Source organism: Clavelina lepadiformis, chromosome 7, assembly GCF_947623445.1.
Source record: "Clavelina lepadiformis chromosome 7, kaClaLepa1.1, whole genome shotgun sequence".
NCBI lineage: Eukaryota > Metazoa > Chordata > Ascidiacea > Aplousobranchia > Clavelinidae > Clavelina > Clavelina lepadiformis.
The window spans coordinates 10602763-10630235 of NC_135246.1; the positions used below are offsets into that span (position 1 = coordinate 10602763).

Sequence of the window (27473 nt, forward strand, 5' to 3'; positions counted from 1 at the left end):
TCACTATACCGATCTGGACATTTATATTGACCACCAGCATGCCAGGTTTGCTTTAAAAGCCTTTATAGTTTTGTTAACAAGTTTCATTCCTCAGTTGATCTAAGAACTTGTCAAAATGAAAACAATAGCATATTTTGTTAGATATTGTGTTGGTTTCGTCACTATATAGTCACTTGAGATTTCGGTGGTTAATTTCATACATTCCTTTTGCACAAATGTTTTTTAGGCTAAGTTGGGTCAAAAATAATCACAATTTGGACACGTAACCCATTGACTATCGAATCGAGTCTATTTGGTTTCGACTCTGGTATCTGCTTCGTCTAACCAGAAATGGAACCAACCTGAAAAGGTTTAATTATAGTGTTGCTAAGCTTTGTTACTGTTTTTAAAAGAATTAAAGCGGATAAAATTATACTGGCCAACAAAAAAATTTTGGCATAGAAGGTAAGAACGATTTTAGAGTATATCAGTGGCGCTGAGCTCGAAAATGCCATTAGTTTTTGCAAATTGGCTCTAGTTTTTAAGATATTAGCGAATTTTGATATTTTTGGTACCTTTTAATTTTGAAGCTAGGTTGCATTTTATCTTAAGGAACAACCTTTATTAAATGTTGTTGTTAGTCTGTCAGCACTAAAACCACAAGAATAAGCAAAAGCTAAAGACACAGTGAGATTAGCTAAATGAAGAAGTGCTGCATAAGTCTATTCTTTTCCATATATTCAACACAAAAAATGCCCCATTTATTTGTATATTCAACAGATTCAATTTGTAAAAACAGACGAAATAAACAAGCAATCAATTTTTTCATTTGCCACGGAGTATTCAAAGCAAAACACTATACGAAGAAATATACCTATCTCAGGATGTGCATTAGTGAAGTTCTTAGATGCACTCTACTTAATTACTCAAATTAGCTTAAAGTCATCTGCAGGAAAGTTTATCTTGTACAACTTTCGCCTGTAGTTTTGTTGTGGACAGCTTCGCATTAGGCACCAGCAGTAATCTGCCATCATGTAAGTATCACATCTACCTTGATATCTCGGTGAAACCTTTCACCTTGTTCCTCAATCATATTTCCGAGGTTTTCAGGGAAGCGATCCAAGTGACTCAATAAATAGTGAACTTTTATGCTCATCCTTGATCCAAGAGCTTGAAAGTTTGTAAGCTTTACTTATATGAGATCCACATAGTTGGTTGCTTTTGTGTTTCCAAGAAATCCTTTTACAACTGCAATGAAAGAGTGCCAGGCTGCCTTCTCAATTTCAGTCATATGTGATGGAAAAACTTAGTCTTAAATTAATTTTCGTATTTGTGGCCCATCAAAAATTCCTGCTTTCAGCTTTTCAATACTAAGACCAGGAAATACTTTGCACAGATGATCAAAACAAGCACCATCTTCATCTAAGGCCTTGACAAATTGTTTCATCAAACCCAATTTGATGTGCAATGTGGGTAAAATGATGCGATCACGGCTGACCAAAGGTTCATTTACAACGTTTTTATCTTCGTGCACAAGCTGTTCACGTATGGGCCATTCCTTTTTAATCCAGCATTGATCAGTGGCCCGACTATCCCATTAACAAATAAAGCAGGGATACTTGGTGTAGCCGCCTTGTTGTCCTAAGAGAAAGTTGAACATTTTCAAATCAACGTATATCTCCCAGTTATGCTCAGTATAAGAAAGTTTCTTCAAGATCATCTTTACACTTTGATAGTGTTCCTCTAAAACGAATTGGAACACAGGAAAACTTATTTTTGTTGTGAAATAGCACGCATTTCAAGCATTTGTTTGGAGCTGTCAATGAATAACCTCCATTCTTTTGGTTTATACTCAAGTAGACCTATAGATGAAAGAAGTCCTTCGATGTTTTTACAGTACACAAAGTTATCTTCTTGAGAGAAAAATTGCATTAACATTTCTTCTCTGCTCCGGTAAAACGTTATGTTTGTTTCCGAATCAAGAATGTTATGCTATGTGTTGATGTTAAGGCTTATGTTAGTGCTTGATGGGAGATGATATAAACTAATCTAAGGTCTTATTTACCTCCCAAGCGAGAAATTTGTGCAAGACAACTCAACATTTGGGCAAAACTAAATAGCTGCTTCACATGGCTTCAGTTTTTGTTAACCTATGTTACTCACTAGCATACATTTCTAACTTTTCATGGCATATTTAGGAAAAAGCAATATCTCAAAAACTAGAGCCAATTCAGCAAAAGTAATGGCATTTTCGGACTCAGCGCCCCTGATATACCCCTAAATCGATCTAACATATCATGCCTTTTCAAAAAAAAATTTTTTTTTGTTGGCCTGTGATATATAATTGTTTTTGCCCGATAAACTATTTAGTCTAAAAGTAGCAATTTTTAAGTGTATTTGCGTAATACAGAATTAGGAAACTTGGCATCAATGATGAATTCACAACCTCCAAGAAATCTGCGTCCTTATTTAATCCGCCCCAGCAACGAACATCCTTCGGAACTGCTGACATACAACATTGGTAAGCGGGTTTATTAGGATGTTTCATTATTTCACCATTTTGGAATTTAAAAAAGCTTGGTCTCCCTAGGCGGTATTTTGGGCACAATGAAAGAATCTAAACTTTTTTAAAATTTATGACGTCATTTTGAGGTTGCACCCCCTTGTTGAAGTTTCAGTGGAGGTGCATTTTCCTAATTTGGCGATATCTTGGTAACCGATTGAGCTAGGGCCATTATCAAGGTGTGAAAAGATGCAGAATGGCTGATTTCCTATAACCACTCAATACATTTTAATTGCATTTTCGCTCTAGAAAAAAAGTTATTTGAGAAAAACCTAAGTTTTGACATATTTTGTATACAAATCACAATGTAGTTCCCAACCGGACCTTTATTTTGCTTGGTGGTGATTGTAAACTTTTAGATTGGCCTTCGCCATGAAAAGTAAGCAAAATATTTTATATGTAAGCTATACAAATGTAACAGAACTTTTTCTTTCGTGTAGCCAGGCTCAATTTCCACATTCATGGTGAACCGCGACACCACCAGTAAAACCCAAGAAATCCTACTACTCTAAACCTACTCAAATCACTTAACGAACGGCTTTTATAGGGTACAAAAGGCAAGGCGCCAAATTAGTGAGACAAACAACGGTAATTGCAACCAATCAACGCACTAGAGAACAAACTCAGAAAAACGGTAAAATACAAAATACTGTGAATAACGCGTGACATAATTTCGTTACACAAACATATATCTAAAATAAACTTAAAATTACAGCAGTTTGTGTAAATAACTGTTACATCGGTAGTTCTGGAAAGATCGAGTAAACAATCATGTTAAACTGCGACTTTGATTTCTACTTTAGCGTTACTCTACCATGTAAGAACAGTTCCATAAGCCAAATAACAAATGGTATTTTTTATTCAAATTTATTTTTATTCTTTAAACTAACAACAAACAACAGTTTATGTTAACCCAAAAATTTACTGTCTTCACTAATTGTTATCCATATTGCACAGGTATGCTTGCAAACGAAAATCAGTACGCCTCAGAGTAGATTTGTTTTCACGAATTTTCTCCTGCAGAATATTTTTCAATCATCCAATTTTCCTTTCATTGCACCTATTATTGTTTTCAATGGCTTTCCAAAATTCTGGATCAACATGATCTGAAGCAATGCAAGGAGCTTGTTTGCTGTTCAATGTGAAAAATTGTTTTAAACCAGCATTACGATTCATAAGCAAGTTATTTACATCGATGGATAGCGGCATTGAAGAGGATGCTTTAACAGCCTCGATTGGGTAAGGTGGCACCTCAGAATAAACACTTAAAGCCACATTTTGGGGGTCAAGCCATTGTGCCGCATGATCCAAGTAATATTTCATTACCATATCAGCAACATCTGGCTGGATTTCTCTATAAGCAAGAAGAAGGTTGCGTTGGAAAAGAGTAAGAAAAGGACCATCACAAGCTTTTGGATGCAAATGTATCATTACAAAAGAGGGTACATAGACTTAAACAATGTATGAAACAATTTTTTCCAATTTTCTTTTTTGATTTGTGGACATTTGTTGACTTCCAATGTTGAAAAGCAGAAGACGAAGGTAGCCGCTGGCAGCTGTTATCCATCGCAAGTGACTTATGCTCTCCTGTTTGTATGTTAAAAGGTTTTTTAGATTTTCCGGAACATTCATCAGCAAATGAGAAGCTAACACTAACAAGCACAATTCGTCACTGCGGAAACTGTTGTCTGTTTATTTACTCCTGACTTCCTGCCTGTGTTAACAGCTGTAGTGTCCGCCATGACTGAGTACACCTTCTTTAGAGTATCACCGCATACCTCATCAATAATTGTGGAGGAAAGTATTTCCCCTGTAACTGATGTTCCTTTGGGAAAGGTTTTGACACCAACAATTCTCTCACATTTTTTATTCTGGTCATCCAACAACTGACCAACAAAAACATACTGGTCAAGTGAGTTAATCACCCTACCATCATAACACAGTTGCATTGCACTACACGACTTTATCTCTAACTGGCATCTTTCTAATGCTTTCATTCGTACTTTCTCTCGTCTGCGAAAAATAGTTGTTGGAGATGCTGCGATTTTTTCACGTGCCAAAGATCTCAGTTGGTCTGAGTGCTGGCGTATAGAAGTCATACGACGGTCAGCTAGCATGCACATTTCCTGATTTACAGAAAACGTATGAATTTTTTTATAGAATTTTCCACCAATTACTTTCTTGATTTCAAAATCTGGGTCTGATTTATGATCTCCTGAATCTGATTCCGAATCTGACATGACGTTGAAATTTTGGATTCTAGACTTTTTTCTTATTTTATCAGCAATAACATGCTTTGAAGATAAGCTAGAAGACGAACAATTTTCAGTAGACTGCTCAGGGTAATATTTTCGCTTATGACTGCATCTTTTTAAAACACTGGTTAAATGAGTCTGATCTACTGAGGACATGATCATTTTTCTTGTGGTTCGCTGATCTTTGAGAAAATCTATCTCTTCTGAAGGTATCCGGTCTTCAAAAACACAACTGCAAGCAAGCTTTGTTTGTTTTTAAGTGATGGGTTTTCTTCAATACTACACTTGCACTTACAAACGTCAAATAAATTTGTTAACCAATCTTCATCAAAAATATCACATTTTTTTTATCTTTTTTGCTCTTTTTCGTGTAAGATTAAACTTCTTAATCAGTTCTTTTAGCTTGGTCTTAATCCTTACTAAGCTTACTGTGGGGAGGTTCGCTTCATCCAAAGATCAGCAACATCTAGAACAACTTTCTCTTTAACATCACTGAAAGCTGGTGCCTTCCGGATAAACTTTGGATTTGTTTCACTTTTGGTAGGCAAAACATTGCCAGCAAGCTTTTCATATATAATAAATGCACTGGATAAAGCTGATCTGGTAAGCGCCATCTTCAAACTAACAGTAAGGCTAAAGCACTAACCACCAAGTTGACTAGTATGACTACCACTTGAGCATCCCAGTATCATGACTAAGTATTATTAAACTTTTAAATTACATTTAAAATAATTGTATTGTTTTGTGATACTAGTGAACAATTGTTGTTACATCACAAACGTTTTTATTCTTTTATTTTGAAATATTTCCATCAGTAGTTTACTCAAATAGTTGATCTGAAATGTTGACTTGTAGGCAAAATACGTCAAAATTTTGGTTTTTCTCAAATAACTTTTTTTCTAGAGCGAAAATGCAATTAAACTGTATTGAGTGGTTATAGGAAACCAGCCATTCTGCATCTTTTGACACCTTGATAATGGCCCTAGCTCAATCGGTTAACAAGATATCGCCAAATTAGAAAAATGCACCTCCACTGAAACTTCAACAAGGGGGTGCAACCTCAAAATGACGTCATAAATCAAAAAAAAAGTTTAGATTCTTTCATTGTGCCCAAAATACCGCCTAGGGAGACCCCAAGCTTTTTTAAATTCCAAAATGGTGAAAAAATGAAACATCCTAGGGTTTATCCTAAACAAAAATTTAGCCATGCCGGTTGAGTGACGAACTAAGTAGGCGTCGGACTCCAAACACAAATAATTTTCTTCATTTTGATCCCATCTCTACCTGTTGACCAGTCAGTTTTAACATTTCTGTGGTTAACTGTTCGTTTTTGTTATAAATTTCATCTCCTTGAAACCACAAGTTTGGAAATTTTGCAAATGGAAAGTGTAATAAACAAGTGTGTAACATGATCACATACGAAGTCGATCATTAAATTTTCTTAGGCAATCACAGTATATAAGATAGAGACAATTGCACAAAAATACATTGAAATAGTAATGCGAAGGCGAATCTGAAACAAAGTTCTTCCTGGAAAAAACTTTCAACAGAGTTGGTAGACGTTATAATCGCCCAAGCTTGGTTTGTGCAAGATATCGCTCACATGAGTGCAGCACTATCTTTCGTAAGGGCAGTTGTTCAATTACAAGTACAATTATCGTACCTAGCTGTGGTGTAGCCTAGCAAGAAAATCAAGAGTGGACGACGAAAAACTATATTTACCAAAATGAAGATTATCATCATGTAAATAATGCTGGTGATGATGACAGAGACAAGCATTTTTAATTTAATTGCCAGATTTTACGGAAACGTAAATACCTGCATTGACAAATATACTAATCCATCAATCAATAGTGTATTTTAAGCTGATCTTGAGGAACCATAATACAACATATCGCATGAGTGCGACGAATTACAATCTGGTGAAAAAACATAACATCACTATGACAGGACACATTGCATAAATTGTTGAGTAAATTTCATCAAAACTGAACAATGCATAAGCACGGAACAGTTGAAAATGAACGAGCAGTTATTATTTAGACTGGTTGCATGATGTAATCAATCGAGGTAAGGAGATAAACCAGACAAAAACAAAACTTGCATACAACTCAAAACCCTAACTGGCTAACAGTACAGCAGAAGCACCAGGAAAAATGTAGATACCAGTTCCTACTTTAGGCTTCTTGGACGTGGTACCGTCTTGCTAAATTTTATTGTATTTCGTAATCTATCCATCAAGCATGTCGTCATCATCATCGTCATGGTAACTAGTGACGACTTCACCACCGACACCAGGAGCTCTTCTACTTCCAGGGATCAGCAGTGAGCTGTCGTTGTCGTTTTCAAACGGGTTGGGAGATTTTGATTTTGACCTTTTATCTTTAGATGTTTTATTCTTTGAGTGACGCTTGACCTTCACCTCCGGGACAACGAACAACTGTTTCACATCATCATCATCATCATCCATTGCTCCTCCAAATGTAGCAAGAGTTCCATCCAGGCCTGAAAAATAAGGGAGAATAGTTAACTATAATACCATAACATCAAGTGCATACAAGCACATACTATAATGCATAAACAAGGTAAAAGTGCTATAATGCACAAATTGAGAAAGTCTTCAATATAATTGCATGTAAAAGTGGCAAGTATACAGAATCCATAAAATACATACTATGACAGCTTTTTGAAGTTTTAAAGTGCTATCCTGACCTACCATGAGATAATGTAGAGCTGTGTAATCTTAAACTGTTACCCAACAATGATGTTTCCTCCTGGAGAATGTCATCATCAAAGAGGGAAGTTCCTTCCTCCCCGTTTAAATCACCATCCTGGAAAATCACAAAAATATATAAACTCTAAAAGGATAAAAAGGTTACATGGCTACTAGTAGCTAAGAGTAGGTTTGTCCGAGTAATTGGTAAATTCACAGCTGCTCTGGACACATAAGGCAGCCTTGAAAAATCATTTTGCAAACATTTCATTGGCATTCCAATTTAATTTTACTAACTTACAAATTTTATCCGTATAATTAATATAATAGTAGTAACAGATCAGAATTACTGCTGCATCGTTTAGCATTTGTCACAATCCTTACCCTACTGACGTAACGATATTGGAAATCATCCCCACTTCTACAAGGAGCACATGCTATTCGTTTTGCTGAGGTGACAAATGCTTGCCGGCGTTCCGCCTTTCGAAAAAGTAGACCAAGCGCGAGGAATACAGCAAGAACAACAAACACCGATATCACAATGGCAGAAGCATGTTTGTGTCTATCGTTCGCTTCATGAGTGTTTTTATCCACAGCAGAAGGGGGGTGACTGGTGTTTTGTGCATTGGATGGCAATTTTTCATTTCTATGTTGATAAATGCACATTGTGTTAGTACCTACAGAAATGCCTTGATAAAAAGTGTTCTCACAAACAACTCTTACCAACAGGAACACAATTAAATTGTTATGATTTATTTGATGAAATTAATTTTATCAACATTTGAAAGTAATTTGAGGAACTACGACAGTAGCAATCTTTATACATGAGTTTTAACCATAAATCTAAGTTTCAGACAAATGTATATGATGAAGCAACTGGCACACTTTCAGGAATGAAAGAAACCACTATGAAATACTTACCCTTGTACTTCCACACATATAACATCGGTGTACCAGTGGAATATATACCCGCATTCATACGATTCATAAACAAACTCTGGCTTTCCAATACCACTGTGAAAACAAAGCAGCAATTAGGTGAAAGGCACAAAGCTACATTTTGATATGCTGGATATTCCCTACTGTTTGCAGGTCATACTTGTAGTGAGAACATCTTATCGAAATGATGACATGAGACTTCTTGTTGGGATCTTTGCCACATTTATCATTCGATGTTATATTCACCTCAAGGATTTCATCTGCGCGTTTAAGAATAAGCTAACATGAAATATAGAAAATATCAGTAATGTTAAAAGAAGGGTTTTCACTTACCAGCCATGATATAACTTGGAGCTTTTGGGGTTATTTCAGCAATTTTTCGAGCAAATCCTGCTTTGTATTGGCACACTGCAGTTCCCGTCCCACAACTTTGTACAACTGTTGAACTCAATTCAGAAGTATCAATCTTTCCTTTTAGATTAATGGCATATTTGTAGTTGCTTATTCCACGTTTTTCTTGTCTCATATCCCCAGACGCTAACCACGTCCTAAATACATTACTTATTATTAAAATCTGGCAATACTGAAACAAAACAAAATAATTCTTTCACAAAAAGCAAGTCATGTTGTTTATATATAAGATAAAGGCAGGTTTGAAGAATGGACAAAAAAGCGGCAAGCCGATATAGTTAATTACAGTCATCATGAAAAGGTTATCTGATATAATCTAAATAACATTTACATTAGACCAGCGCCAGGAAAGAACTTGGTAAAAAAGAAGCGGTTCTTTGGTGAAACAATGTTAACCCAGCTTAAGTCAAACGTTACCTGCTAAGCAAAGGGGTGAGGTCAACTGTAACTCCAGATTTAGGGTCCACAAATTTTCCTTGGTTGTCTAGTGTAACTGCCTTTGTTTGATCTCGACAAGCTATACGTGATTTCCATGTGATATGAAATGTACATTCATCCTGACTCAGGCTGTTTCGATATCAGTAAACAATTTCAATTCAACTAATTTAGATGTGATTAAAATAAACATTTAGAAACTATCGATGCAGTACAGTTAACATATATGGAAAACAAAAGTTGCAGTAACTACATAACAGTAAATAACAAATTCTAATAATATTTATTTTTGCTAAGAAGAAGATCTTACCTCACGAACTGAGGAAGCTGAGTGACTCTAGGATCACATTGAAGAGTAATGACAGTGGAAGAGGACAATGCATCATTGTCACAAACTTGCTTCTCACCTCCACTGTAAGTAACAGTCACACCTGATGATGTCACTTTAATCATCTGTGATGTCAGTACGCCGAGTGTTTGCACCTGCGATATTTGCGCTTAATGAGTATTTGTAACCTAATGAAAATTAATTTGACATGATTTGCTTACCTTCTGGCTGTCTTTCATTATTCTGCAAACAGCTGAATTGTCACTGCAACTGCTCGATGAAGATGATTTGGCAGAACGGCAAAGATTTATAAAGTATCTGGAAATCATATTTCATAAATCAACAAGAGTAATTTGAATTACTTGCAAAAATGAATTTAAGGTTAACATTTATGTACAAGCTTAAGATTAGGCTCGAGCCTCAATAAGAATCCAGATTGGGCATTATACTCATTTTATTAACTTTACAGATTTATAAGTCAGTAGTAATCTTTATGTTTCCTGTAAAACTATTCAAAATCGCTGCTTTCTCCAACAATTTTGGGACCGGCTACATTGTAGCCGCTACAAGCTAGTGTAAGTAACAAAACTTCAGCGTTTTATGTAGCTGAGATTGTAATCCACTTTCTGCTACCAAAGTACAAGCACAAAATAGTTCAACTTAAACCTACGTGTTCCCACTGTTGTCCTTGAATTCCCATGCATGTGTTAACGATGAGAGTAAGGAAAGGTCGTATGTGTATCCACTGTTCACATCGGCAACAACGCAACTATGAAACATTGAACTTTATTTTAGAAACGTGTGTAACAAGTGCTGTGAAAACCTGAAACTTAAATCTAAGAAATGCGAACAAAGGTGCACAGGATGCATACTTTCTAGTAAATAGCACACAGAGGGGTTAAAGGAGAAAATATAACAACAAGTTACCTTTCACTTAGACCAGGACATACGTAAGGAGTGGGCCAATACACAATATAGCTGCACTGTTCCAGTTTATCATACACGATCTGTATGTTATTTGCTGTTGATGTGGTGTTATGATTGCAGCGAAATAAAATGTCGATATGTCTCTTGCGGTTTGCTGACATGACAACATAGGTACTTATTTCACAGTCTAGAACCAGAGTGTAAAGCTGGCTAATGAAGCTGTTCTATGACAAAACAAAGACAACGCTTAACACAAGTTTCAATTTCCTTACAGTTAGGACAGGTGTCACCAGCAGTGAATGTCATCTGAACTGGAATGCTGGGTGTAGCACCAGCAGTGATTGCTCTGGTACTGAAGTCACCCAAGGAAACCTTTTCACCATCGCTTGAAGTAAAACAGGCTGCTGCGTTCTGGCATTTATTTCCGCTGGATTGCATTTGACCACAGGGAGAAATTTCAAAGTTGCCACCGTCGTCAAGAAGCTGAGGAACATGTACAAATTAAACCAATATAATAACCATTACACAGTGAAATGCCAATACTGACAACTCCTATCAGCAAGTTATTGGTTGCAAAGGTCGATTAATACTTACAGTTATGGAAGAAATCTTGGACAGGTTATAAGTCTCTTCTGTAGCGGCATTTGTAAAAGAACATTTAGTAGATGCCGTGGTGTTGATAGAATTACTACAAAGAATGTCAGTTCCCCATTCAAAGATGTGCAAGCAATCAGAGGTGATTGAAACTAGCCGAGGAGCAGACTAGGAAAATATAAGATAATTTCAAAAACTTTCAAACATGATCATTGATCAAGGCAAATAGCATTATATATAAAACTTACTGCCATTCATACAAATTACACGAACTAATGAAAATCATGGGAGACATGGCACTTGGAAGTAGGGTGCCAGAGTATGTTATGATACAAGACAAACCAAATTATACTACTATTTTTCATTGTGGATTTGTTTACAAAAAAATATGTGTAATGCAACTTGTGCATTCAAATAGCTGTGTGGCTTGAAACACATAACTTACAGCCTGTGGAGATGCACCTCTGCGACAGGAAAAAATCACTTGGCTTGAAACGTTTTGACCACTTGAAGACGGGCAAGGCTGGTTGCTGTTGTATTGCAGGGTCACTGATTTTGTCTCTGAGTTGAATGACAAAAAATTGTGCTGAGGATCCACGAAGCCTAAAGACTGATACAACAGAAACAGATTTTAATGTAAAGAATCAAACACTATGGAGATGCATTTGGAACCAAAACAAAAACTACAGGTATAACAATTTTACTGTGACACACAATAAATGTTAATTTAATAAATCGTAAAATGAAATCCACCTTTAAAAACATTGAAAGCAATGTGAAAGGAATAACAGCAATAGATAGGGTGTTGATTAGATACCTTTGTTTTATGACTTTCCGTAACTTCACAAACAGCAGCACCAGCAGGACAAGCTATACCTTGGATGGGTTCGAGGGGACGACAAACATTGATGAAGTAAGATGCTTTCTCACCAGCAATGTCTGAGACGGCCACATAATGACCAGATTCTGATATTAGGGGACTCATATCAATAATCCGAGGCCCTGCAGAGCAGAATGTTCAACATGCTGTATCTATAAAACAATGGCATGCATAGAAGTAAATAAGGAAGACTGATAAACATTTACATGCTGAGCTGGTGTCAACAACTGCACAAGGGTGCTGCAATTCACACGCAGCATGCACGTGCCAGGAGAAATAGAACGTGCAATCATCGCCACCGACAAAGACCGGTTTGACAGCACTAGTAGACGGTTCTTCAAGGTAAGCAGCAGTGGAGCGCTTGCAAACAAAACTTATCACAGTCGAATATCTGGCAAAATATGTAATATAATTGGTTTCACATCTAACTAGTAACGACTCAAAAGTTAACATGGATTACATGAAATCTTATAAACTATATTTATTACAAAAAAATCGTCGTAACCAGAGAAACACAGAATTTAACAAAACTTACCTTCGTCTACTATCGCTTTCACACTGGGCGCCATTTTCATAAACAAGCTTGAGTGCTCCATCAGTGTACGTAAGTTGACTGGATACCACACCAGCAGAGTGCCATGAACCACTTTTACGCATGCAATTACCTATTCAAGTACCAATAGCAACATAAAAGACAACTATTGTATATAGTTACTGCAAAGCATACTTTTTACATAAGCAGAAAATGAAAACATAATGGAAAATATTCAATGCGCATTATTAAAAATAAGGAGGAATTTAAAACATGTACTGGACTGTGTAATATTGCCCAACAATTATTGACATGGATACAAAGAACCTTTTGCACCAACATTTTTCACACAAATATCCTGTACCTAATTTTGTGCAAATCTGACCGATAGTTTCCACTTATATTTTAATGTCACATCATGCAAATTATGTCATACATACCATTATGACCATCAGGACAGCTAGAATCAGTGACATCCTTACAAATATTGATATGAAATATCCGACCATCAGGCGCATGAACTTCATGGTATGTATCAGATGCGAGAGCTGACATATTAAACTCATGCCCTTTGAAGGTACAAAAGACAAATTTGAGGGAGCAGAATTTTGTATATTTTTTTATTCTTGGCTCAAAAACCCACACCTGTCTAAGCAAAACACACTACTGTACTACACTAACTGCTTAAGATAAGGTTTAAAGAGTTGTAAATACTACAACTACATAATGTGAAAAATCTTACATATATCTTAGTGTAAAACTTGTTGTCTAATTACTGTATGTATTTTCCAATAAAACGTGACAAAATTTTATTAATAAAAACAGCAATTAACTAAAAGTTGAAGTATAAACTTAAGCAAAACACGTTACAGTTAGGAAAAAGTATAAGCCTAAGTTAGTTTAGATTTTTTTACTAACTTGTATTAGGGTTTACTGCAGTGCATGAAGATGTCTCTCCAGTATGTTGTTTCTCTAATGGACAAGCAGCTCTGGTCACCCAAGTCATTTGCACGTTACAACTGTGGTCACCGTTTACTACTACAGGCAGTGAATTGACAGGAGCAGAGGCATCACACTGGAATGTTATTGTCGTTGAATAGTTGCGTGATGTGTCTATAGAGCATTGGTCACCATTTGAATAAACCAACTGGAGTTTGTTGTCCACGAACTGGGGACCACTGTCCACTTTACCGAGACTGACAAACCTGATTTCAACAACGCAAATTTGTCTTGATAAAATATCTTAAATACAATCATTATGGTTACAATACAATCACCATTTACTTACTCATGACTTTATTGTATACAAGCTGAATGTTTTAACTTTTGTGACAATTTGAGAAAAATTAAACCAAAAAGACAAATATTATACAGCACAATACAATCACTTTTATTTACTGACAAACTTGAGGGCCTCACACAGACAAACTCACTTATTATTGGAAGGAAGTTTGACACAGGTTGCAGCATCAGGTGGGCATCTCACTCCAGGTCTATGCAACAACGTGCGACAAACGTTGATATAAAACAAATGACCACCAGTGTCTCCTTTCAAGGATGCCATGTAATTCTGATCAGCCAGTGACAATGATGACAAATCGTATTGATTTCCAGACGAATCCCTTTGAAAATAGTTTCTGACTTGGTGTGTACAGAATACTTTGTGAACATGTATTTTATTTATGATTGTACAACTGACACCATGGTAAAATCTACTAGAATGGAACAAGGTAAAAACAGCTTCTTGTACTCACTGTGTGAGGCATTCCACAAATTTGATTGGTGGACAAACTTTTGGAGTCGGCCAATCAAACACGTAAGTGCAGTCTGCAGTTTCATTTATGTAAGTTGGCTTGGATTGCTCATTGTGATGGCACCTGAAGCGTATAGTGGTGCTTCTGTGGTACTGATCGTGATGACAGCGTTGACCTTAATACAACACAAAAAACTATAAACACAACACTCCTTGACAGGTCTATCATCTGCACAGAGTTTGAATAAAATATTATGCATAACAAACAGCAATTTAATTGTTTAATTTAACAGAATTTTGCGTACATCTAGAAGAATAAATTAGTTTAGTGAATTTGTCTGAGAATATGAGTATCACACAACGAAACATCAGCATACTTCAATAACAAATAAACAATAATCTAAACCAATGTTGGTTAGAAACCCTTCATTATGTTAGCATGTGACCAACGTCAGTGCTACCACTAGCAAAATTACTGTCATTTTAATTGTAATAACCATACAGCATTAAAGTGTGCAAATTACCATGAAGATAAGTTAGAGTTACAATTCCATCTTTGTATGACAGGGTGCTATTAGGATGGCCAGCATCATGCACTTGTGTTGAAGAGTGATGCACCTGACACAAATTTGATCATTTAATAAAACGGTCATCTTACTAGAATGGAACTCAATCTCCTCCAGGCGTAGCACAAGTAGTAAGGCTACAATTAACGAATTGAAACGTATCGTTGCGATATAGCGTGAAAAACATACTGGATCGACTCCATCTTTACCTGGCATGCTGCTGCATCTTTGCATGAGTCAGAGCCTTGCCTTAATTTTCCACATACGTTAAGATTAAAGTCCCATTCATCACCTAAAAAGTATTCACACTGTTGTAGGTTTCATAGGAATTACAAATTTAATATTGGGAAAGGTGTATGAGAGTCAATCTTACCTGTTTCGATATGATAATCTGTGCTTTTAGTTAATGAAGACAGGTCATAGGTTAGCTGGTAGAGAGGCTCTGTAACCGAACAACTTTGACCAGGTTTTGATTCTGATTTTGTAACCGGACAGGCGATTGAAGTTCGCCAAACGAAGAAAAATTCACATGAATCAGAGTTGGATTGAAGTACTGGCGCACTTGATTCGCTGTCTGAGCATTGAAACAAAATCCTACAAAAAAGTTAACAAAATTCCATGAAAGGTTAATTTCAACATAATAATTAACAACATCCTTAGACTTTGGCTTGAAATATATTGACTTCTGATAATACATTTTGTTAAAACATTACGCAAGTTTTCTTAACATACCTTGTGGAGTATCTTTTTTTCTTATCAGCTTGACAGATATCTCCACCCATGTATGATATACTGACTGCAGAAGCCAGCAGACCATCACTCACAGCCTGTGGGTTAGACTGGATGAGCCCGAGACTATAACTGGTGGATTTTCCATCCGGGTCAGTGACTGTTTTACAAGCACCGATTAATCCACCTGTTAAAGCGACATATATGTGTTATCCAAATGATCTCTTAGATTAGCAAATGTTTTATATCCTGTGGAGACAGAATTGTTTTAATACCACTGCATCCGGACTCAGAAGAGAGAGGCTTGCATACGCTGAGGTGAAAATTATTGGAATTTGCCTCATCAACCACAGACCAAGGATGATCAGGATTAGAAAGAGGTGAAAGGTCGTATTCGTTACCAAATTCATCTGCATCAATCAAGACAAAAATAACTCACACTTCACAGTTTTAGTTGAAATTTTACAGCCAAAACATTCACGCAAAGTAAAGCAACAGTTGACTTACCAACCGCTTCAAACATAATGTGCCAAAGTCGCACGGTTTCATTATCGCTTAAATATTGACTTCTGTTAAATATTTAGGTTATTATCGATATGACGTCATTGTACCTGAAACTAAACAATTTACTGCTTGAGGTTGGCAGGCCAGGGAAGTAGGAAAATCAAATCTGGTCACATCTTCCTCAGCAGACGTTAATGTTGGTTTGCCAATGATAACAGAACGATTGCACGTGAATGTGACAATATACTTTGGTGAAACCAATGACTTTGGATCTCTGTTATACGAGTACATGTTTGTGATTTACAATGTAAATTTTAAAAATTGAATAATTAGTCAAATTACAATTACTTTAGGCTTTATCTCTTGTTAACAGATTGACAAGTTGACTATACTTTCAACTATTAAAATGTGTAATGCCAGGAGGCAAACAATTCATGTCAGCTACTACTTACCACCGAATTACATAAAAAATAACCTATATCTTACAATAGACCAAAAAATGTGACAACATATTCTATTCAAACATAGCACAACATTATTAAACATCTATTGAAATAAGACTTTACCTTAGAGCTGTAGTAAATTCCATAGTCAGATGACCATCTTCTGAATAGGTTGGACCAACGCTGGTCTCCATAACCTGGTTCACATCATGTGATGATGGATCCTCCCTGCATGCAAAGGCTTGATGATGGTGGCTGTCTTGGCACTTCTCAACAGTCCCGCAAATATTGAACTGAACAAAAAATTAAACTTCAACACGTCACAATATTTTTGTTTGCAATTACAGTAATACAAAGCAAAGGTGTCATAAAAGATATAAAATTTTTTTATTAAACATACAAAGTTTCAAGTTTCTTACGATGTAGTTGTAGTTGTTGTTTGTTACCACATAAGTGTGACCTGATTTTGCACGCAAAGGCAGAAGATTGAATACATGTTCAGAATTCCGATCTTTCACTTCACACGCTGTGCTGTTCACGCTGCTGCTTTGAACAATTGCACATGCAGCTTGTGTGCTCCACTCAAATGACACAGTACAAGCTGTTCGCTGAATTACTCTGAAAAGATTGTCCACATGTTATATAGAATGTATCAAACCAAAAAAATTCAATGTGCAAGTATTTTTGGCAAAAAAAAACACAAAACCTCTGGCCTAACAAAACAACTACCTACAGGAGTTTAAGTTTTGATCATTCACATGTTACTGTGGAAAAATAGTACTTCACTCAGTACCAAAAAGTGATAGTGAAAACAGAGACAAAAAAGAACTTTGGGACAAACTTCTACCTGGGTGAAGTAGCTGAAGCACCTTTCTGGCAGATGAAATGCATGTGAGTGGTAAATTCGCCCTTGTTCCCATTCTCAGTACAATCACTGCCATTGGTGTACGTGAGAATGAGGTGACCTTTTCTCTCGATCCTTGGACCACTGACAGGTTTTCCAAGGTTAGCAACACTAACATCTTCCTAAATTTAACAATTATGAATCGTAATAAACTATTAAAAGTAGCCACTAATTGTGATGTTAGAAAGCAGCAGGTCTATGCAAAAACAATAGAAAAAAAGTGTTTGTTTTAGTTAAGTGTTTTCAACTTTTTGATGAAATAAATAACCAATAAAAAGCAATACGATGCAAAAATATTATCTTATTCCAATACTTGGCCATTCGATGAAATAACAGTTTCACACGCTCCTGCTGCTACATCACAACCAATATCTCTGTTGCTGAAAGCCTGGACTTCATTGACAGGTCGACAAATGTTCAAATAGTATTTTCTCTTTCCCTGTGCAAATATAATACCATGTTAACCATTATGCCAAAAAAGAATTGTCAATCTTTAGGAAGATTAATATATTTATATCCACACATAATACTTGACAACATATATTTGAATTATTTTATTTTTAGGGCATATGTTTACTTTCCTATCATAAGTGTGGTTAACTTTAGGAAAATCTTGTATTTGTTATATGTCAAAATAATTGACCTGTCCTGGCACATCCTCGCCGATAACTGACCAATTAACATCATTCACATCTTCTGATTTTGCCAAACTCGACAAATCGTACTGATCACCAGTTGTTTTATCCTCAACCACGCACTGTGTGGATGCAGCAGGGCAGACGTATGATGTGTACCTTTATGTGAATAAACTTCAATAATGATGGCAAGCAACATCATTGCATGCCACATTCATTGCATATGTAGACGCCAATGGGAAAGGCATAACTTTACAAAAAAATTCAACCTAGAGAATACATTCTCATGAAAAAGTGGCTCATACATCAGAAACTTAATTTTCGCAGAGATTTCAAAAACATACAAAAAAGCTTATTCATCTAAATATCAAATGACAAATTCGTTGTTTTTTTATCTCCCATTATTATCAAAATTTCTTTCCTAACTGAAGGCTTGAATTTATTGTATGATAAGCATCCTGATACGGAAAAAGCCAATTCACAAACCAATTAAACACATAAGTAGCATTTCCCTCCTTCATAAAAGCAGGGTGTCCTGCCCCTGCTTTTGGGTCACACAAAAATGAAATTTGAGTTGAACGCGTGTGAAGATGGTTGCTGTAGGAATCACCATTCTTGTAAAGTAATCTGACAAAGCCGTTGTAATAAGTCAGCTCATCTTCAAATAAAAAAATGCCACAAATAAAACATCAAACAACAGACAAATGAGTAATAAAGAAACAATATGAGGTAATATTTGCCAATTTCCTTTACCAGAGTTGACTCCTGTAGTGTAAGTTCTCTGAAGTCCATGCAGTTCATGCTGGCAAGCTGACGAATGGCGTGCGTGATCAACACACATAGCACCTGGTGTACCACTGAGCTCACCACATACATTTAAATAGTAATCATAATTAGTGGTAGTCACCTGCAAAAAAATTGTCAATGGAAGTATACGGAGTGAGAAGCTTTCTACTTTACCTAAGTTGACTAACCTAACCATAACAAGTGTCAATGCATAAACTTAGCTCATATATCACTAGTTCATACATAGCACTAAAGTATCTGCTCTGCTATTCAAAACGGTGTAGCAAATTGATATATGCCTAGTTGTCTTACCTTGTAGTAGCCTGTATCTCCAGTTTTAGTCAGCCTCTTGAGGTCAATGGTGAGACCAGAATCTTTATCAGACACCATGCAGTTTTCACCAACCACTGTTTTAAGGGGACAAGCGGCAGCAGTGTGCCAGGTCAGCACAAGGTCACATTTATCGGCAGACAAGTACTTGACGGTGGGGCTGCCATCAAGGTCACCTGAATGGAAAATATTAAAAGAAACATTATTTTATTGTCTCAATTTGCATTCTGCCCTACCTTAAACCATCCTGGAATACAACAGCACAAATAAACTGGCATGTCAAATGCAAGCCATAATATAAGACCTCAAAAAGAAGACTAACACAAATAATTTGAGCATGTATACTTAATATCAGTAGCACCACTTAATATCAGTAATGATAGTTGAAAGAGTACAAAGAACTTATGGAAGTAATAATTATTTACCCAATTTGCATTCAAATATGATCTTGGTGCTTGCCTGTTTACCACTACCGCAGGTCTTTCCACCATTGTAATGTAACTCCAATTTGTTGTTCTATCAACATAAATATTCATAGTGATAGAAATCGTTTTATAAATAGTGGCTATATTTTTGGTATAGTAACAATATAATAAGCCGTTTAATCAACAAGAAGTGAGTTCTGAATATATTCTGTTATATAAAGGCAGCATACACCACAGTAGTTGATAATGGTATCAATTAACGTACCTTAAATAATAAACTAGAAGTTGAAAATGAACCAAATGATGAAAAATCAGTTCCCTGCACAGAGCAGACAGAAGAGCCAATGGGGCAGTCTCTTGTGTCTCCACTTCTTAATACTTCCCTAAATCACAGGATTGTTTTTTGGGGTGACAAGTAAGCAAAACAAATTTAGACAAAATTATTTTGGCAGCACCTACCCACAGATGTTGATAAAATATCTTAAAGGTGCGGTATTAGATTGTTGCTCACCAGAATTTAACACTTGCCAGTTGTTTACACCTTCACCTAAAGTTAAACTTTTTTTACAAAATTATGCTACTACTATGTGTTCTTATCATGAGTCGAACGACGTTAACATCAGAAATATGCAAAATGATATAAAGAAAACATCGTACCAGCTATTTTCTTAAGAGAGGACAAGTCGTAAGACTGTCCCTTTTTATCAGTGATCTGACAAGTAGGTGCTGACGCAATGCATGCATGACTTGTGTGCCAGTCAAAGAAGTAAGTGCAGTGGAGTTCATGGTTGAAGGTAGGTTGACCGACACCTGAATAAATTTAACAATGCAAAAAATTACACACTACATTTTCTAAAAGAATATGCTTAATGTTTGAGAATTGTAATTTTTTGGTCACTGGCAACTGTATCGTTTTAATTTTACTATGTGATATTTTCTCACTAAAGCATATGAGGTACACAAATGCATAACATACGTACATATGCATTACATAAAGCATTAAGGTCTCCATCCCTGTGGTGAGACCAGGTACCGGATATCACACCCGGCCAAAGTTAACAACCAAAAAACAACAACAACAACAACAACCAAAAAAGCAACTCTGTTTCTAACAAACTAACAACTAATGTAAAGTCAACCATCAAAAAATAACTTTTGTTCAATTAATGTTTCCTGTGTAGTTACATGTATCAAGTCGCTTTATGTTTGATGTGGTTTTCTTTAGTAACATAGCATGTACATTATTAGGAGTTTACTGTTTTTACATTTGGTGGGAATTTAGTGTAAAAACAAACTTAAGTTTTCATAATCATGTTAAAAAGACATTTGTGCCAACAACATGTTCTTTTGCAATCCACCAAAGAAAATATTACATACTATACAAGCAATGTCTTCACTTACAACATCAATTTTTGCCTTACACAGAAGAGCCCTATACTATACCTATATACTACCATATAAGTTTGAAAACGTCATAAAAAAGTATAACATCATGTGCATACGTGTGAGCCTTAACTTGTAATTCTACAATCTACAATGGCTGACGATAAAAATTCAAACTTTGGCTCCAACAGAGATGAAAAGAAAACCTTTCATCGACAAAAGAGAAAAGCACTTCGTAATACAAATGGGTGAGCTGGGGTGTATTTTCAGCCATACCCACACTTGGCTTCAGTTGTTTTACCCAGGTTGGTTATACTATAACGTTTTATAACAGTAAAAGTGTAAGATGTACAGTAGTATTACCAGCAGTTTGATTGCAGTGAAACAATATCACTGATGATCTACGAATTCCATTATGACATTTTTGGCCACCAACATAGACCAATGAAAGCTGTTCATCAACGTATTTTAGCCTATAGTCGTCAGCGACACCAGCAATATAGCTTGAAGTTCCTTGATTGCAATACAACATAGTAACCCAGTTAACTAATATACTTCCATTTAATAAAGCAACACAACAAATGCTAAGCACTGCTAAGCATACTAACTTACCAGCAATTTGGCAAACAGCGTTTGGGTGAACAGAATCATCCTTTGGTCCACACTGAATGTTGGTGTTTGCGCATACATTTAAACCAAAATCTGCATTGGAGTCACTGGACTGAATTGAGTCTAAAAACATTACCACATTGTACAATTAACTGCTGTCAACTTGCCAGAAAATAAGCTCTAAGCAAATATTTCAATGAAGTTCATCTACATTCTACAAGAACTCAATACTGAGTCAATCAACATACATGCTACTTCAAATGTCAGCTGACATTGCGATAACATACTCCAACAAAGAAATAAAAAGCTACGTCAAATCCAAATGCCCTTTTAGACCAAAAAAAATGTCAATACTTTAATGAAGCTTTTTAGTTAATTCAGCACACTGTGCTCACCAAACAAAAAATGTTTGGTAAAGTAGGTGATTACATTGTTTTAAAATTTAATTGGTCTGTTTTTGTGAATTCTTATCAACCAAAGTTTCCATTGCATTTGTTTGCTGCTTAACAAAATTATGAAACTAGTGCTTAGTAGTCAGTACAGTATGCATACATAGCAAGGAAAACCTTTAACTGGGTTGTACAAAAGCTCAACTGGGATATGTTTTAGTCATAGTTGCAATACATAACTACAGTAAAAATAATTGCATTGGGAGGGAAATTAGCACTACAATATTACACAATACATACAACAATACATTCAACTTACACACTCCACTATTCTTCATCAGAGGAGTAAGATCAAGTTGAACTCCATGTTTCTCTAAATCAAGTCCACAAGTTTTGCTAGTGATAAATTCACTGGGACATGCTGCTTCTGTCCACCATTCGATGTTGTACTGACAGTTCAATGAACTAGTTATGAACGGAGATCTAAAAGGAAAAATAACATTTCATGTAAATGAAGCACTGGTTACATTGCAGTAAGATTGCAATGGCTCCAAATATAGGCTATGATATCTTCACAAATAGAATCATATTTTAAATTACAAATAGCTTTAATTGTTAGTTACAATGCATAGTTTGAAAAGATAGGGTACTTGGGGTGTTGAAAACAACCGTTTGCACGTCATCACATTTTATTGCCTATTCAATGAAACAGTTATTTCCTGATTTTTGTATGGACGCAAAACTCACATTGTATGTGTTATGAATAACCAAATCGTATAAGACAGCTTAAGATATTGCACATTGCTTAAAGCTGGTAATATGTTGAAACGATGATCCAGTAATAAATAATTATAATCAGTCAAAATAGTTATGGTGTTAATAGAATTAAGAAAATCAATTTTTCCCAACAAAGGCTCAACTTACATCACACTCAGGGTTAATATCCAAATATACATATACGCTGAAATTAATATGAATTGTTAACATGCTTACATTAGATGAAACATCACTGTGAAATAAATCACAGCATCACATTCTTTTGTTTCTTGGAAAAATTAATGGACTTAACACTATAAAAATATTAACTACTAAATGGTACTTTCATCTGAAAATTAACCATTTATACACAAAAAAAACAACCTTAGAAACACAACCCAAAAACACTAAAAGCAATACCAAATTGAAAGGCTGGCATCAATCACTTACTTGCTTCCCCCTCTGTTTTTTCCTGGACATACAAATGTGATTATGACCTTCGCTGTGGAACATCCATCAGGTTTTTCTGCATCAGCAGGAGCAACATATTCCAATTCCATCCTGTTAACAAATCCTTGATAGTTGTCACTTATGTGAAATAAGCTCCTAATGGTAACAATTGATAACGGTATAAATAGGAAACACAACAAGCTAAAAGTATTTTACCTGTCTTCTTGCGTAATATTTATTGGACTTGAAGGGACACCTAAGTTATATATGTGACTGCCTTTCACCAAGCACGCAGCAGCACCTTGAGGGCACTGACCAAGAGCCTCATGCATTTCATCGCCCTCCACAGTCTGTATATCTCGACAAACATTTATATACACACCATCTAACGAGGATGTAGTTTGTGTAGGATCTTTCACAAAATATCCACCAGCCTATTAAAGAAAAGTATTGCGTGAATGCAGCAAACACCACATAAGTGTAAAAAATTTAACAATTGAAATATTTGTGGGAAAATCTACTGTTGTCTACAGTACTCGTCGTATGAGGCTTTCCAAGTCCCGTCGATGACCCTCGTGATCATATTTGTAACACTGAACTTCTTTCATTGCATCATGATCTGTTGGCAGACACGCTAAGCTCGTCTCCCACAGAAAATCCACACTGCACGAACTGTTAGCACTTGAAGTAATCAAGACAGGAGCACCCTATAAATCATGTGGCATAAACACCATAATATACATAAAATAGCAATGTATGACAGTATAGTTGTTACAGGCAATGTCTTTGCAAGATCATTATTTAACCAATGACAACATATTTACTTAAACATACATATAAAGTGATATCGGTACTTCGATATGAAAAAAGAGTTAATATGTGTAACTTCAAACCATTGCTCAAAAGTAATGATTTGCTACATTGTGTATGAGATTACGATAAGCAAGAATTGGCTACAGTTTACAATAAAAGATTAAACTATAAAAATTCAGGCAATATGCAAATGGTTAAAACAACTTGCTAATATGAACATTTACAAACCAATTTTTTACTACAGTCAAAAGTGATACTGCTTCTATAGAAGAAGGAACCTTGATCAGTTTTTTCACAGAGCTTCGTGGTGTTGTATTCCAAGTAAAAACTAACAGAGTTTTCACTTGATGCTTTAACTTCAGGTGCTTTATCGTGATCACCATACGAAGTAATATCACCTAGTTGAGAAAATGAGCAATAATCGATAAACATCAGCTACACAATGTAAATGCATAGGTATAAATTATATAATGTGCTCATCTTCAAAAATTCTTTGCATTTGGTTTGGTATACGTGTCTTATAAACTTACATATGACTGCATGATATATGAACTGGATTTTTAAGGTATTACCTGAAGTTTTACATATTGCACTACCACTGCAAGCAGATGGATTTGATAAACTTTGGCATATGTCGATTAAATATATCTCATTGGAGTCCAATTCTGATCGCGCTTCCCACACCCTGCAAAAAAATTCCAATACAAATTTTTTCATACAATAGTTGACTTCTGTCGCAATAAAGGACTTACCCAGATAATTGACTGAAATTTTTTCCTCGTACATTGCCGCAGTCTTGAAAGGTTTCAGCAAATGTTTTTGATATTATAACGATAATAAAAATTACTTTAGCTTTGCCATACATTTTTCTATCTAAAGACTTTTATTACGGTTTGCTAAACTTTCAACAAAACAGCCCACAGCTTAGGGGCCCGTCCATGGCTATCTTAGGCAGGTGCCTAAGGCGGCAAGGCCCCATGACAAATAACACAGCAGGCCTTTTAGAAGCATACATAAGAACTATGAATGTGCTCTTTCAACTTTACAGTAAAGCAAAACAGAACAGTACTGATTTGAAAATGCCAGTGATGTCACATTGAAATGAATAAAAGCAAAATGTGTCTCTAGGGGCCCCAGACAGAAAGATGCCTAAGGGCCCACCATTTGTCTGCATTTTTTGTCATTCATTTTTCTAAAAGATTTTGGGCCAGGCTAGAAAGCACATAACTTTTCGATGATATCTCGGGGATGCAGGACAACTAAAACTGGAGTGCACCGGAATAAAATGCTACACCAGGTGCATTTTGCAGTCTGCCTAAACACTGCCGGTACACTTTGTTGAGGGTAAATATACAATCTCTAAAGTAAGGATGAGTACTCATTTTTGTCTAAAAAAGATAAAAACAGAAGAGCAAAAGTGAAGTTCTTATTAATTTTTTTAGATATCGCACTTTCCACGTAAGTTAACATCCGGCCTCAGATTAAAAATTTTTGAGGGCGGAGTTTAGGGATTGGATGATGCAAACACAAACCTCAATAGATTGGCCAAATATCACCTGTGTCAGGCTGTGTGGAAGATTCAAACACAAAAAAACTAACAATGGTGAACTCGAAAACAATATTATTGGTAAGAAATGATGATCCATTCTCCTCGCTAAGCTAAACTAAAGTTGGCATTTCTTTCTGAAGGTCCGTCGGTCGCATTTACGTCATGAATTAGATATATTAGAAACGTTACATACCGAACGTCATCGATATCCCGATTGTGGGGAGGGGATTACCGACAAGGGGAATGCTTGCACGCTTTACATATTTAGCAATTATTTGATGAAAATTCATCCTTTGTTGCTAATAGAAATACATACGGCATTTGTTTGGGAGAACCGTTATGATATTCGGATTTGCAGGAATCTGAATAATCATACTCACAATACAACAGATCCTTAGTGCTGATGCCATGCTTTCCAGTATTTTAGTTCTATAGGGTTCACAAAAGATCCAAGGCCGCACTTGCAGGCTGTCAGGTGCCTGGTGTTAATTCTTTAAAAGGCCCTGTACATGTTTGAAGTTTAACAAAAACCTGTCTGTTATAAATCTGCAACAAACCATATAGAGCAGGGGTGGGCAAACTTTTTGTACTGAGGGCCACATTTGAAAAAATGTTGCAGCCAGGGGGCTGCACACTCTCATTAAAAAGTAGGAAAATTTACCCGGTGTGTAAATAAACGCATATTCATATTAAACACAATTTTTGTATTTCACACTCAGTTACGTTTAAAGCTATGCAATCATCATCACAAAAGTCAATGAGACTTGTGCATCTGTTCACAGTTTTTCACAATCTTTTGCAAATTGGGAGCAAGTTTGCTGGTAGATATCCTCATAACATCACGCAAGTTGGTGTCTGTCAGCAAAGACCAGTTCTTCGACTTGTTTACGTTTAAACAAGAAAATGCTTGTTCGCATATGTATGTGGATCCAAACAGTGTCAAAAACTTAGCAGCAAAGTTTTTTAAGTTTGGAAACAAATCGTCAGACAATGACTTGTAAACTAAGCAAACTGCTTTATTCCCAATTTCGATAAAATACAGTAGTATTTAACAGTCCATTCCTTATTGAAAACACGACTTTCGTTTTCAATCTTTCGCTTTTTAACAGCACTCATTATTTTAACAGAGTAAAAATATAAATCTTTTATTTTTTAACAAAAATCCTGTCGAAGTAAAAAACATTAAACTGTGCGTCTCAAATAACAATGAAAAGCTATTTGGAGGAAAGTAGAAGTACTGGTAGGCCTACAGTAGCCGCTACCGTATTTGTATTTTATGATCAAACAATGCGTGAGAAGTGTACGGCTAGTTGCTGAGAGCATGTTGCAATACATGCGCAACTGACGTTTGTGTGTTTACGCACTGAAAGTGAAGGGAAAAACACACTCGTAAGAGGAATAATATTTTGTCATGTAAGCTGTTTAATTAAAACAATAAGTAATGAGTAGGAGTTTCTGCAAGTGCCGGCGGGCCGTAGTTTGCCCACCCCTGATATAGAGCCTCAGAAATCATGCAAAAATATATAAAACTGTAAATGCCTGTGTTTAGCACAAGTGATTAAATGCATGGGCTGTAAAATTTAGCTGATTACCCGGAGTGCATAACATTTATTCATGATTGTGTACATTAATGCAGCTGAAGTGCGCTACTGAATCTCTAAATAGTATTTTTCAATTTCCAAAGGTGATTTTAGGCAGACTTATCCAAGCTAATTAGTAAGAAAGTAAACTGGCCCTAAGATTTTTCCCAATAATAAATATCTTGGCACGTTCTTACTGTCACTCGAGTGCATCGCTCTGAAAAAGATGCCTGCATAAACAAACTGTTGCTTGAGCAGCAATTAGTTAGGCCTATAATGGCAACGGATCCTTTATCATGCGACTTGCGGAAGA

At 36.0% G+C, this 27473-nt stretch overlaps 1 protein-coding gene and 1 long non-coding RNA gene across 3 annotated transcripts; one reads left to right on the forward strand and one right to left on the reverse strand.

Moving 5' to 3' along the window:
* The first annotated feature begins 238 nt into the window (after nt 1–238).
* LOC143464707 (uncharacterized) lies at nt 239–10557 on the forward strand. Its single transcript, XR_013118530.1, has 3 exons — nt 239–349; nt 2390–9709; nt 9877–10557. It is a non-coding gene; the product is annotated as an uncharacterized LOC143464707 (long non-coding RNA).
* LOC143464705 (cation-independent mannose-6-phosphate receptor-like) lies at nt 6169–27450 on the reverse strand. Of its 2 annotated transcripts, none has more exons than XM_076962636.1 (48): nt 24784–27450; nt 24604–24716; nt 24260–24429; nt 23755–23925; nt 23435–23652; nt 23219–23329; nt 22332–22495; nt 21627–21746; nt 21378–21527; nt 20289–20441; nt 20091–20178; nt 19897–20014; nt 19632–19722; nt 19189–19382; nt 18844–18997; nt 18577–18748; nt 18099–18249; nt 17769–17894; nt 17399–17577; nt 16971–17169; nt 16675–16844; nt 16216–16382; nt 15880–16014; nt 15608–15791; nt 15249–15469; nt 15085–15167; nt 14834–14927; nt 14311–14485; nt 13990–14178; nt 13475–13761; nt 12997–13125; nt 12560–12689; nt 12231–12415; nt 11962–12146; nt 11590–11754; nt 11145–11312; nt 10823–11033; nt 10551–10704; nt 10294–10392; nt 9845–9941; nt 9606–9778; nt 9278–9427; nt 8783–8997; nt 8610–8709; nt 8432–8524; nt 7895–8156; nt 7553–7628; nt 6169–7302 (listed from the first exon to the last, which is right to left on the reverse strand). In XM_076962636.1, the coding sequence occupies exons 1-48, from the start codon at nt 24894–24896 to the stop codon at nt 7028–7030; spliced, it is 7527 nt and encodes a 2508-aa protein (XP_076818751.1). In that variant the 5' UTR covers nt 24897–27450; the 3' UTR covers nt 6169–7027. The 2 variants fall into 2 exon arrangements, with proteins under 2 accessions (XP_076818751.1, XP_076818750.1); XM_076962635.1 differs by having other exon boundaries at nt 7514–7628; nt 24784–27449.
* Between the last annotated feature and the right edge of the window lie 23 nt (nt 27451–27473).

Excerpts from the sequence above, each read along its gene's own strand:
- LOC143464705 (XM_076962635.1), bottom strand. The coding sequence starts at position 24,896 with ATGTATGGCAAAGCTAAAGTAATTTTTATTATCGTTATAATATCAAAA. Across the intron at positions 22,496-23,218 it reads AAAAACAGAGGGGGAAGCAA|ATCTCCGTTCATAACTAGTT; the intron begins GTAAGTGATTGA and ends TTTTCCTTTTAG. Across the intron at positions 20,015-20,090 it reads TATTTTATCAACATCTGTGG|GGAAGTATTAAGAAGTGGAG; the intron begins GTAGGTGCTGCC and ends CCTGTGATTTAG.